Source organism: Actinia tenebrosa, unplaced genomic scaffold, assembly GCF_029948245.1.
Source record: "Actinia tenebrosa isolate PJP-AT-01 unplaced genomic scaffold, QUT_ActTen_1.0 PGA_scaffold1__47_contigs__length_23844297, whole genome shotgun sequence".
Taxonomy (NCBI): domain Eukaryota; kingdom Metazoa; phylum Cnidaria; class Anthozoa; order Actiniaria; family Actiniidae; genus Actinia; species Actinia tenebrosa.
In genome coordinates, this window is record NW_028292578.1 from 23235948 (window position 1) to 23249346 (window position 13399).

Here is a 13399-nt window from a genome sequence, read left to right on the forward strand (position 1 = left end):
TGTTTTGATTCTGCGGGCTCATTATAACGGTCAACCAAGATGGCGTCCAGCAAAGAAGTTATTTGTAGATCAAGATTTCCTGATCACACATCCTTAACAAGAAATAAAATTGCAAATAAGAAGTCGAATAAGAAGAGCAAGTCCAAGGGACACCTTGTGCAGCGATCGGCAGGAATCCCGCCATTTTCAGCTTGGGTAGAGCCAGTTGAAAATCACGAGCCACTGAACGCTGTGAAAAATGCGGTTTCAGAGGAGATAAAGTTAAAAAAAGTTTTAAACGAGAAAGAACAACATCTGAAGGAATTCCAGCTACAAGTTGCAAGCAGAGTTAAAATGCTAGAGAGAATGAAAAGGCAAGAGCAAATGGGGAAGAGTTTTGAGGCTGTGGAAATCGTTCGAAATATTGTCCATCAAAGTTCTTTTCCCAAAGCAGTTTCGAGTCAAAAGTATTCTTCTCTTTCAAAACAAGATACGTGTAGCTATCGTGATAATTCGGAGAAGACTATCATGAGGCCGATAAAGCCCGGAATTCTTGCTCATAGTCATGAAGCAGTAGATAAGGCAAGTCAGCTGTTAGAAGAACATGCAGAGGACATTCGTTCTACTGCTAGATATGCTCGTGTTGTCTTGAGGTCTAGAGCTTTAAAACAAGATAACAATCTACTGAACGAACTCCCTGGTGGCCAGTGGAAAGGTTCTTTAAAGCAAGAACAAGTAGAAGAATTTCCAGAGAATTTAACAGAGAAAGGCCAAGCTTCATCTGATGCAATTTTCATACCACAAGTTCAAGTAGGCAATGTTACTACTACATGTAATGATGCTAAAGATTATTGGCTTGGAGATAATGAGATCAAAGATTTCCCAAACCCACAAGAGAACGATGACAATGAAGGCAATAATGCTGAAGTTTTACCACAATGGCTAGCAGAAGAAGATCAAAATAAACTCACAATTTTTGACTCAAATATGATGAACAAGAAGCATGACAAAAAAGTTACTTTTGCAGATGAAAGAGAAAGAAATTATGGAAACAAAAGGAATGATATTCAAGAAAGAATGCATGTTAAAGCAAATGATCCTAACACTATGAGAAGACAAGCAATAGAAGACCTGTTAAAGCCAGGTAAGGTTGCCGAAGATTCCAAAAGACGCCAAAGAAGTCAAATGGCACTGTACAGGAAGCTATTCATGGATATTGAAAGAGAAAGGGTGAGAGAGAATATTCGGATGAAAGAACACAGAAAGAGAATGGCAGAAATAAAAGTTGAAAAAGAAATTGAAAGATTAGAAGTTGAACATAGGCATAAGCAAATGCTTGCGCAAGCAGAACAAAAAAGTCTGGATGAAAAACTTGAGATTCAAAGAAGAGAGGAAGAAGAAAAGGCCGAATATCTGAAATCAGTTCAACAAAGAAATGCAAGATTGCAGAAGAGTAAGGAATCGGAGAGGTTTGTTGATGCTATGAAAGCAGTTATTAAGGAGAAGATTAGGAGCAAGGGGATATCAGTACCACCCCTCTGTGCATGTGGACCTTCAATATGGGACACGCATCCTGACACATGTGCTAATAATTGTATCTATTATAAAAACCCTAAGGAATATGCCAAGGCAATGTCATCTTTGTTAAACTCACTCGAATCTTAGCTGATCATTGTTTAGTAAAATGGGATGTTGGATTGACGAATCAAAGATGTCTGTGCATGTGCTAGTGCACTCCTTACTACCCCTCCCCCCACAGGACCTATTTTGTGACATCCTTTGGAAGATTTCCATGTGTAAATACTGTAAATATGATATACAAATACATACACATATATGTATATATGTATGTGTTGTGAGAATTGTGACAAATTTTTATATTAGGTATCTTGTTAGGGAGTGGGAAAGTCTCAGAACATGATACTTGACATTTTTTTTAAATACATAGAAAAATGATATTCATATATGGATGAAAGAATAGCTACTCGTTTTGTTATCAATGGTTCATTCAATCAAGAAAGAAATAAAGAATCACAGTTTAGTTTTAATTTTATTTTAATTTTAAATCTGAGATTCATTTCATTGGTATATTGTTGTTGATTACAATCATGGTTTATAAGGAAATATTTATCTAAAAGGTATCTCCAAGTATAACAATGTCAGTAAATTAATGTCAATACAATTTGACGTGACATAGTGTGATATATGGGTTGGTTATACAATCTGCCTGATACTTGCTATGGCACACAGTTGTGCAAGGTATTAGTTGGACTAAATTAGTTCCTGCATCAACTATGGTGAGATCCATCATCCTAAGAATTCTTCTGGGGAAGCTTGATAGTCACCTATAATCACAACAACATTTTGTAAGTTTGGAAATTTTACTAATACTACCGATAACTAATGACAGGTATTTCCCACTAGTCCAGCCACAATATTAAAAAAAAAAAGGAATGATGCTCTGGGCCTGGTTGTACAAAGCCTGGATGGTGCTATCCAATTGATAAATCCTTATGAATTTATACCAATAAATTTTATCCTCAGGATAAGATTTATCCATCGGATAGCACCATCCAGGCTTCACACAACCGGGCCCTAGGGAATAACATGATCTGAAATGGAAAAGCATTCACCAAAGGTATAAAGAGGATCAGAACTATTATAAATTACCGTTTTGACTTCAGAGTACTGTTCAAGACCATACTCTCCTCTGAAAAAAAAGAGAGAGATGAACTGAGCAATAAATAGCGTGGGAGGGATAAGAAAAAGAAAACAAAGATGGCTGAAAGAAAATGAAAAGATAAAATAATAAAGGCTCCAAGAAGCAGCTTTGAATACGTAACCTGCAAGCATTGTTGAAGAAATAGAAAATATGCATGACTGCTAAGGTGAGAGAAGTGTTTCAAGGAGAAGCGCAAGGCGTCTACACAGCACAGCGAGCAAGTTTTCATTTCTTTTATAAAATACAAATTACAATAACCATTATCTTGGATATCTTGGACTTTGTGCCCCTACGTCAAAGATTTAGGCCCCGTCCACACGTATCCGGAAATTTTGGTATCCGCAAATTTATTTTTGCGGATACGAAAATGTTTGCGTCCACACGCAGCGTATTCGAATCGTTTTCACTCATGTCCACACGCATCCGGAAATTTCTTGATCTGCCCTGATGCACGCTAGTGTCTAGTTTTGACGGCTAGTTTTTCTTATTGAGCATGTGCAAAATCGTGTTTACGTCAGCGTATTCGAAAATTTGCGGATACGAACGTCCACACGTATCCGTATTCGCAGCGTATTCGAAAATTTCCACTCTGGGGACCGTTTTCGAAAATTTCCGGATACGGGATACAAAAAATTCCGGACACGTGTGGACGCAACCCGTATCCGCAAAAAAAAAATTGCGGATACAAAAATTTCCGGATAAGTGTGGACGGGGCCTTAACTAATACAAAATAATGTTTTTTCCCTTTGATTGCAAGGGGTGCACCCCTCCCTGGGTTAACTATGTGCGCTGCACCCCTCTCTGAACAAATTCCTGGATTCGCCCCTGTTCTACTTACAACTCTCTTCCTGATCCAGACATCTTGTATCCTCCAAAAGGTGCTTGGGCACTAAGAGCATCATAACAGTTGACCCTACGAAAAATAAAATATCAAAAAATTAATCCATTTTCAGGCAAAAACTCCTTGCCGCGCAAAAATGTTTTAAAAACTTTTTATGAAATAACTGGGTTGAGCTTTATTTCTGTTAGTTTGCTTTACAGCGCTTTTTATAATTCTGCGACCTACTAACTCTAGGCGTTTTGGCTTCTGTCAAATTACCAAACTTACGATGGCCAAGCTCACTCCGATCTGCATGAGGGACAAAATTCCCCATTTAAAAGCGCTTCCATCTGTTCCGTCATTACTATCGGACCAAATCCACTTGGGCATAATATTTTTTCATTTCAGACCACGTGTCATTCTCTTGCGAATAGGTTTCTTTGTTTGAGTTGTAACTATATTCATGTGACTGCCTCCCCTTGCGCACCGTTAAACAAAGATATGATGGTCTAGAGAATGACATGTGGTCTGAAATGGAAAAATCATTACGCCCAATTTATATTGTATTTGGTCCGTTACGCACCACACAGTTCCAACGCGAAGACTATTAGACAGCATCATAGCTCGTTCAAGGTCTTTGGTAATAATCGATCCCGCAAGACCATATATGCTCTTGTTGGCTCGTCTGATGATGTCATCAGTATCCTTGAACTTCAGGATTTGCATCACTGGCCCGAAAATCTGGAGTAAGACGAAACAAATAAATACCTTATAAAATGAAATTTTCACGACACTTTTCGAGCGAAACTACTAAGTGACGTGAGAAATAGGTGCACTGAAAATATTATGATACAAAAAATATGGAAAACCGCAGTAACTACCACGACATTTTTAGCGAGCATACGAAAAGAGCTCTATATAGTTTACAAAAAGGCTTTCCTGGTACCTCTTCCTTGGCAACAGTCATGTCATCCTGAACACCAGAGAATACAGTTGGCTGAACAAAGTAGCCCTTGTCACCATGACGACCACCACCTACTTCTAGCTTGGCCCCTTCATTTTTGCCGCTTTCAATCAAGTTCAAAATCTTGTCCAACTGTTCCTTGTCGACCTGAAGTACATGCAGAAAATTGTTACAAACAGCATGCACGAGTGCACGAAGTTTATAACCCCACAGCTTCCTTCTGGGCCTTTATTACACCCTATAAGCTCATACTACGAATAAAATATACCTATGGTCCTAGTCTGTTAAGTCAATGGGTTACCTCACAGCTTTATTGTGGGCCCTTTTTTACACACTATAAGCCTCAAAGGGGTACCCCACGGCTCCATTCTGGGTCCGTTTTACACTCTACGAGCTCATATTATAAATGCGATATACCTGAGGTCCTTGTTCATTATTCAAGTCGAAGGGGTTCCCCACAGTTCGATTCAGGGCCCTTTTAACGCTCTTCTCCACAAACTCATCATAAATTGCCTCCTCAACAAAGGTACGACTTCCAGCACAGCAACATTGTCCCTGGTTGAAGAAAAGCGCAAAGTGGCTCATCTCCACAGCAAAGTCAACATCAGAGTCTTTGAGAACAATGTTCGGGCTCTTGCCGCCGAGCTCCAGCGTGACGTTCTTAAGATTAGTCGCTCCTGCAGTTTGTTGGATGATTTTTCCAACCTGTTGGTGATATATAATAATATGTAAGTATATAATGATAATACTTTATTTTACAGTTTCGTTCATAGTTATTTGATCATAGAATCACACAAGACCAAGAACACTCCATTTTACTGTTTCGTTCAGTGGCCTCGAATAATAGTTCCAAGTCGAGGTTCAAGGGCGGATCCAGGGGATCCAAGTCAAGGTTCAAGGGCGGATCCAGGGGATCCAAGTCGAGGTTCAAGGGCGGATCCAAGGGGTTGGGGGGGGGGGGGGGGGGGGGAAGGGGGGCTCCCTTCAGCAGGAAAAAAGCATAACAAAACTGAACAATTAGATGCTTCTTTTTTATTGTTTTCCGTTGTGTTGACGGTAGACCTGTGAGCTGGCCATGCCCTTACTTAGTTCAGCCCAGAGGTTGTTTCAGGGTTTGCTACGCCCCAACTTAAGTGTCTTAAATAGGCCCACTGGAGGATTTTAATTAATATTACACACCTTGACATTCCATGCAGGGGAAGCTTTAAGCACAAATACAACGTACCTCGGTAGAACCAGTAAACGCAATTTTATCCACGTCCATGTGGCTTGCAATTGCGCCTCCTGCTGTCGGGCCATACCCAGGAATCACATTAACAACACCGGGTGGAAAACCAGCCTGAGTTCACACAGGAAACGAAAACAGTTAGAATCAAATGACGTTGGTAATTTTTCTGCCAGCTGAGCAACAAGTCTGCATAAATAGACCCCTTGCATGTCATGTAAAAAGGAGCTCAATTTGGGGAACAAAACGAAAGAATTTCAATCTCATGAGAATTGGAAACCTACATGTATTACGTCCTAAGTGTCTATGGTCACCCGACACTTGTCATGGGATATTTTCATCACGAGTATGTTTTCATCCAACACTGTTATATCTAATGATGCTGTTATATGACACTGTGGTCACATGACAGAGGTCACATGACATTGGTCACATGACATTGGCCACATAACACTGTGGTCACATGACAGAGGTCACATGACAGTGGTCACAACACTGGGGTCACATGACACTGTGGTCACATAACACTGAGGTCACATGGCACTGTGGTCACATGACACTGAGGTCACATGACACTGTGGTCACAACACTGTGGTCACATGACACTGTGGTCACATGACACTGTGGTGAAATAACACTGAGGTCACATGGCACTGTGGTCACATGACACTGAGGTCACATGACACTGTGGTCACAACACTGTGGTCACATGACACTGTGGTCACATGACACTGTGGTGAAATAACACTGAGGTCACATGACACTGTGGTCACATAACACTGTGGTCACATAACACTGTGGTCACATAACACTGAGGTCACATATCACTGAGGTCACATGACACTGTGGTCACATATCACTGAGGTCACATGACACTGGTCACACGACACTGTGGTCACACAACACTGCAGTCACACAACACTGTGGTCAGAAGACCCTGGTCACACAACACTAATAAAACAGCACAATTTCCTAACTAGCTTATAGTTTTTTTAAGAAATATAACCTACCTCAGCAATAAGCGAGGCAATATACAAGGCTGTCAGGGGGGTCTGCTCAGCAGGTTTCATGACAACGACATTCCCAGTTGCTAGGGCAGGGCCAAGCTTCCATGCCTGCATCAATAGAGGGAAGTTCCAAGGAATCACTTGTCCAATTATTCCAACTGGTTCTCGGCGCGTGTAACACAAATATGGACCATCTACAGGAAAAATGCATACTATGTTATTCTGACTATGGAACCTTTCTATACATCTTACTCAAAATTTTCCCAAGGGTAACCTTTGGACCACAGGGTACCTGATTAACTTTAATTAGCAGATGTCCCTGGTCCCTGGATTACAGTTTGCCATCCCCGCAAACAATGTATTGATGTCTATGAATTTCGGTCTGACACCCCCCCCCCCCCCTCTCCCCAACCGATAGGATATGCAGTGTAAATGATCTTACCTAGAGGAATGGTCTTGCCATGAATTTTATCTGCCCATCCTGCATAGTAACGATAGCATTTGATTACCAAGTCCAGGTCGACGTTGAAGGAATCACGGTATGGTTTGCCATTGTCAAGTGATTCAAGACTCTGTTTCAAAAATTAGAAAAAAGTTAAGCATTAGTTCAGACCATAATCTTGTAATGAATTTAGAACATTATTTGATGGATTCCAAATTCCAGAGTTTATGCCATTCCTGATTTTACAATGGAATTCGGCCACATTTTACTCGAATGAAAAACTTTCACCCAATCCAATTTGTCCTAATCTCATTCCTTTTGTCATATCATTCTCCTGCATTTGAATTCAATTGCATTACTTTCAGTGGAACCAGAGGCATTATTAAAAATTGGAAATGAGATTTGCATAATCTCAAATCTCAAATACCCCCCTCTCCCTGGGGGGGTTACACCACTAGGATTTGGGTAGGGGTGTTCTGCTGCGATTCTGAAAGGGGTAACCTGTTTATGACAAAAAAACACAAATTTGTAGACCCTATTTTTGTCAAAAGATATAATTTATTGCACTGAGTTCCTGTTTCAATTATCATGTCAGCTGGCGTATCGTTTTTTGAAGACCATAGTAACCAGTTTCGGTCAATACGAAAGTAGAATCCCTGAATATGACTGGAAACTCAGGAAAAAAATTGGAACTTGAGCGAAATTGCATACCCTGTTTATGACAAGAAGTTTGAAAAACCATACCCTGTTCAGCGGATAATCCCCGTATAGTTCATATATGGGAGTACCCCCCCCCCCCCCACCCTGGGCCCCCTCTCAATGGAATCTTATGTTCAATTCATTAATGATTGATAAAACATGAGATTGATTGGGTTTTCATCACAAACTATTAAAAGCCCTCTAAATTTATCATATGACCATGAATAAACCCTTATGTTTATCAGAAATGGATTATCCTCCTCACAGCAATATAAGCTCGATCTCTCTCTATCAGATCTGCCAGTTTGTAGAGTAGACGACCCCTCTCAGATGCATCCATTGTTCTCCAGGGACTACCCAATCCAAATGCCTGTTGAGCAGCTTTGACTGCAAGATCTACATCAGCCTGAAAAATAAGTGTTATAACTGACTATTTATAATAATACTACAGTCAATTAATACAAATGATAACGATGATAATAATAACAATGATGATGATGATGATGATAGCATTAATAATAGCAGCAGCAGTATAGCAGTGTATCACCCACTTTTGGGTTCAATAAATTTTATTTCCACTTGAAAATTAGAAATTTTACTTGAACAATATTTAAGATGGAGTACTGCAATAAGCATGCATTCTTCACAGAATTCTTATTGATTAATGTTATCAATCTGCAAATGCGTCAACTAAATTGTATATTCAACAAGCAGTTCTTGTGATATTCAGCCATAATAATTTAATTGTGCACACTGTAAATTTCTGGCCTATTTCTGCTACAGGTGCAAATGTTATTCATAGCCTACCTTGTCTCCTTCAGCCACATCACAGATCTTTTCACCAGTGGACGGGTTTATAGTTGGAAAGGTCTTACCACTGACTGAATCAACAAAATTATTGTTGATAAAAACCTAGAAGCATTCCATAAATTGGTTAAGTGGTTTGTTTTTGACATAACTGGATGGGAGTATCAAAGTGAAGAAAAGAAAAATTGGAAAACAAAAGGAAAGAATATAACAAAAGAACAAATGGAAGGGAAATATAAAAAGAAATAAATAGGGAAAAGGGTGTAAGGGATTGGTAAATGGATTAGCTAGGGAAGAAAAGAAAAATTTAAAGAGAAAAGGAAAATAACAAAAGAATAAATAGAATGAAAATATCAAAAAAAAATTGAAAAATGATAAGAAAAAGAAAGTAAAGGAAAAGGAAGAAAGGAGGGAAAAAATCTAAGTAATATATTAGGAAGAAAGAAGGACAAGAAATGGAATGAAGAGGAAAATGTAAAGAAAAATTAGACAAAAAATATTTCACAGATTATTCACAGATTAAAATTTGGCTAGTCAATTAATTATGCTAGCCAAGGGCTATCGCTACACAATCCTTGATTCCATGATTTCCCATTTATTAAATATGACATATTAATTTACCTGATTGTATTTGATGTCTGGGTTGTCATTTACTTGTTCCTGCAATCATAAAATTGCAATAACTGATTTACTAAAGGCCCTGATAACAACACAAGGTAATCTTTTTTTGCAACTTTCAATGCATGCAATGCTGAAAAAAACAGGGTATTGCAAGTTGAAGGTGATCATGAGATCTGTCAGACACATGCAACTCTAGATCTCTATCTTTGCAACTGTACTTGCAGTCGCAAATTGTTTACTTGGTCTGTGATAAAACTGGTTATGTTAGCGAGGATATGGAAGAGCTGCGCCAGCTGATTAGTCATTTACGATGTGTTTGCATAATTTGCAGGTTGTAGGATAGATGTTACATGCTGCTTCTTAACATACTAGAAAAAATCAGCTTTTTCTGCAACTTTGTAGCATATTGCATTGTGAGTTGCAGAGATGGGGTGTTTATATACACACAGTCTCTTCTGCAACATGTAATGCAACGGCATTTATTTCAAAATTGACTCTCGTAACAGGGTTTAAGGCTTTGATTTACTGCAAAGAAAGGCCATCCCCCTGGCCACAAATAGATTCTATCATATATATATGAGTACAGATTATTAATTGTTTATCACAACTCAATTTAATCCACATTGCTGAATATTGGCCTGCATACTGGGCTATCTTATGATGTTGCTATATTCATATGCAGGCAACACATATTAAGGAATGTTACCTGTGCCAAAGCTGAAAGTCTGCAAAGCCTGATTGCAGAAGGCAGTGAACGCCTCAACACTGTCCTGGGAATAGAAGCAGCTAAACGCAGAGCCATAATGAATGTTACCTACATAAGAAAATATTTAGATGTTTAAAATAATCATGTAGAAGCAAGGTTACATGTAAAGAGATCGTAAAAGTCTTGAAGGTTGGACAGCTGATACCTTAATGATGCTTCAAGTTGATCAGGCCATGGCAGGACTGCCATTAATGTGGTCATTCCCCCTCTTCTCCCTCCCCTCCCAAGTCCTCCTTAATCCTTCCCTCTATCTGCAACTAACTTGGCCTATTATTAACATACACACTTGGCTTCTACCAAAATATCAAACTAATTCCATTTATTTATCGTAATTTGTGGTCAATAATTATTGATATCTAAGGTTGAATGTTCAAACAACGACAACAAAGGTCAAGTTACCTAACAAATCAAGTGCAAAGAAGAAGCCATTAATCACAGAAAGTATCTAATCCACTTACCACTGGTAAAGCTTTTTAACCAATAAAAGATAAATTGACAGGCTTAATTTGCTTTCACATGAAAAAGTGTTTATGTGACATCGATCTTGCATTGCGTGCGTGCTAATTATAATGAGGGATATGAACAGCGTAAACATTGGCATAGGTTTTGCAATGGCTTACTTATTCTTAAAACTTGGTTCTAATTAACACCGAACGTCAAAATTTTTTCCTTGCTATAAAACTCTAACCTCGAAAGTAAAGCCCTCTTTCTTTCAGTGAATTATGGTTACGAAAAACCTTTTGGTTTTTCTTGGAGCGAATTTTGAAGGTCAGTATTAATTTCACCCTCTCGCGTCCCGTTAAACGGCAAAATTTATAGTTTTTCGATTCTTAAAAAATAAAAAATAATTTTTCCCCAGCTTTGCTCGATCCTTAAGTGGACTGCCTCTTACTCTTATGCATGATGACTGCAGTTCAGAAAATGCGTGTACCTTATGGCCATTCGTCTTTTTAAAATAATTGAATTATCGATTTATTCAAATTGGCCCCAATTTTCGATATTTTTATCAATTAAAATTAAACTTTGAATTCCATTTTTTCAATTTTAGAGGTTTCGTTTAAATAGTTGAAAAAATTGACAGATACAGAGAGCAAAATCCCACAGCTTATGGCCATTTAAGGTTTTAGCAAATTAAATTGTTAATTTTTTTAGTTTTTGAATTCATTTTTTCATTTTTTGCGTTAAAAAGACTATCGTTTCGATCATTCCCAATTTTAAAATCCCACATTTAAACAAAGTGAAATGAAGAGGAATGAAATACTATTTCCCACGTTAATCTTTGTTGGATGCAGACAATTGCCGATCATTAAAATGGCGCCAAGTAGAGTATACAGTTACTGTTTCATTTATTGACTTTCTAAAGGGGAGAATGCAAAAGGTTTGATGGAAATTCATCTTCTTTTCTTAGCACTTAGGGGAGTGCCACAAGGTACAATCTTAGGGCCTGTATTATTGTTCTCAGTAATGGTTAACGATATTAAGCCTATTGATCATCCTAGTTATTCTATACTTGCGAAGTAAGCTGATGATTTGACCCTTAGTACTTTAGTTAACCAGGAGTATGATCATTCTTGTCAGGAAGTTAATACTATTTTGGAATGGGCAAATAATAATCACATGAAGATTAATCTGACTAAAACTAAAGAGATCATTGTTAAAGGCAAGGTAGCTAGACACACCTTTGCCTATTGCTATTTATGACATTGAACAAGTTAAATGTATTAAGTTGTTAGACCTTTATTTCCATGGTGATCCTACAAACTGGGATTCCCAATTTGATCATTTATTAACCAAGGCTGGTAAACGAATGTACATTTTGCGTATTTGCAAAAGTTACGTTTATTCTTCAGATCATCTTCATCATCTTTTTCATGTTTTGATCATCTGATTTCTGTGGCGGATTTAGGGGGGCTCATTGGGTGCAAATGAACCCCCCCCCCCCCCCCCCCCTACCGGCTGGTACCTTGGATTTTTTATATTTTTTTAAATAAATAAATAAAAGTATGGTAGGTCCGCTTTTTGATGGATAGGTTATCCTTATCAGGAACGCCCCTAGGCCAGTGATGTGCCTCATGGGAAAAATGATGATGCAAGAGAACGTTATTGTTGTGCCGAGATTTGTAAAAATGAACCCCTCCCCCCTCTTAAAGTCCTGGATCCGCCACTGGATTTATTTATTCTACCTCAATTTTTGATTTTGGTTATTTTGAAGTCGGTAAAATGGGAGGGGGATGATCAAAACGATAGTATTTTTAGCGCAAAAACTGTCAAATGAATTCAAAAACTAAAGATCAATTAATTTGCTAAAACCTTAAATGGCCATAAGGTGTGGGATTTTGATCTCTGTATCTGTCAATTTCTTCAACTATTTAAACGAAAATTCTAAAATTGAAAAAATGGAATCCAAGGTTTAATTTTAATTGATATAAATATCGAAAATTGGGGCCAAATTTAATAAATTGACAATTCAATTTTATCAAAAAGACAAATGGCCATTAGGTACACGCATTCAGAATTAAACAGTTTTCAAAACTTATACTATTAATTGTATCATCACTCTATAATTCCATAAAAAAAATTAAAAAAATTCCTCTGACTGCCAAATTGGACTCGGCCTTTCGGCCAACTTCGTCAGTCTTCGGAATTTTTTTCATGTATTCCTATATTACCTATGTAATCCTATTATTTTTTGTTCATATAATCCTATTACCTATAGAGATTTGTACATTTCCACACCGCCAGTAAAATTATTATTGCACCTTGAACACTAATGCAACTTTATAAGTTATAAAAACTATGCCTAATGTTGAATTAAATCTACTAAAGCCAAGATAACACTTACCTCCCTCGAGTATGTATATTCGTTCTAGATCCACCCGCAGTAGAAGTACTCAAGAGAAGCACCTCTATACAAACTGCTTCGCAGTCGGCAAACACGTTAGAGTTTCTTTTGTTCTAAACAGGTTTTCTTAGAGTACACTCCATAAAAGGTAGTGTGTATTGTTTTGGTACTGGCTTTGAAAAATCTGTTAAACCAGTTTTTGTGTAAAATGTATCTTCAAACGAAGTTAGTCTTGTTTTTACAGTGGCCCACAACTGTCACAGCCAAAATGTCATGGCATGCAAGAGCCAAAAGCTCACGGCAAGAACCAACAACAGTTCACTGCAAGAGCCAACATATAATGCGAGCAGTCCCTCTATTTCCCTTGGTCACTGTCCGTCTGTCTGTCCTTGTCGATTGGCCAAGGAAGATTGGGTACGAGTCAAAAGTCCCTGGGAGAGAAGGTTTCGTCCTTCCCTCCCCAGGCCCCTCTCCCAAAATCAACGTAAAAATCAACGTCATTGAG

The 13399-nt window shown here is 38.2% G+C and overlaps 2 protein-coding genes across 2 annotated transcripts; one reads left to right on the plus strand and one right to left on the minus strand.

Moving 5' to 3' along the window:
* The first annotated feature begins 39 nt into the window (after nucleotides 1-39).
* LOC116289166 (uncharacterized) lies at nucleotides 40-2027 on the plus strand. The gene has a single exon (XM_031696043.2). The coding sequence runs from the start codon at nucleotides 40-42 to the stop codon at nucleotides 1642-1644; it is 1605 nt and encodes a 534-aa protein (XP_031551903.1). The 3' UTR covers nucleotides 1645-2027.
* Nucleotides 2017-13225, minus strand: LOC116289167 (aldehyde dehydrogenase, mitochondrial). The gene is made up of 14 exons (XM_031696044.2): nucleotides 12895-13225; nucleotides 9993-10100; nucleotides 9287-9325; nucleotides 8666-8770; nucleotides 8124-8264; nucleotides 7160-7289; nucleotides 6721-6911; nucleotides 5711-5824; nucleotides 4903-5190; nucleotides 4468-4632; nucleotides 4105-4262; nucleotides 3540-3614; nucleotides 2650-2689; nucleotides 2017-2324 (listed from the first exon to the last, which is right to left on the minus strand). The coding sequence occupies exons 2-14, from the start codon at nucleotides 10086-10088 to the stop codon at nucleotides 2292-2294; spliced, it is 1575 nt and encodes a 524-aa protein (XP_031551904.1). The 5' UTR covers nucleotides 10089-10100; nucleotides 12895-13225; the 3' UTR covers nucleotides 2017-2291.
* Between the last annotated feature and the right edge of the window lie 174 nt (nucleotides 13226-13399).

What these genes read in the sequence shown, in the direction of transcription:
- LOC116289166 (XM_031696043.2), top strand. Translation starts at nt 40, where the DNA reads ATGGCGTCCAGCAAAGAAGTTATTTGTAGATCAAGATTTCCTGATCAC.
- LOC116289167 (XM_031696044.2), bottom strand. Translation starts at nt 10,088, where the DNA reads ATGGCTCTGCGTTTAGCTGCTTCTATTCCCAGGACAGTGTTGAGGCGT. An exon ending in GAGATCGAGCTTATATTGCT is followed by an intron (nt 7,290 to 8,123) that starts GTGAGGAGGATA and finishes TTTTTGAAACAG; the next exon opens with AGTCTTGAATCACTTGACAA. An exon ending in TGACTGTTGCCAAGGAAGAG is followed by an intron (nt 4,263 to 4,467) that starts GTACCAGGAAAG and finishes GTCTTACTCCAG; the next exon opens with ATTTTCGGGCCAGTGATGCA.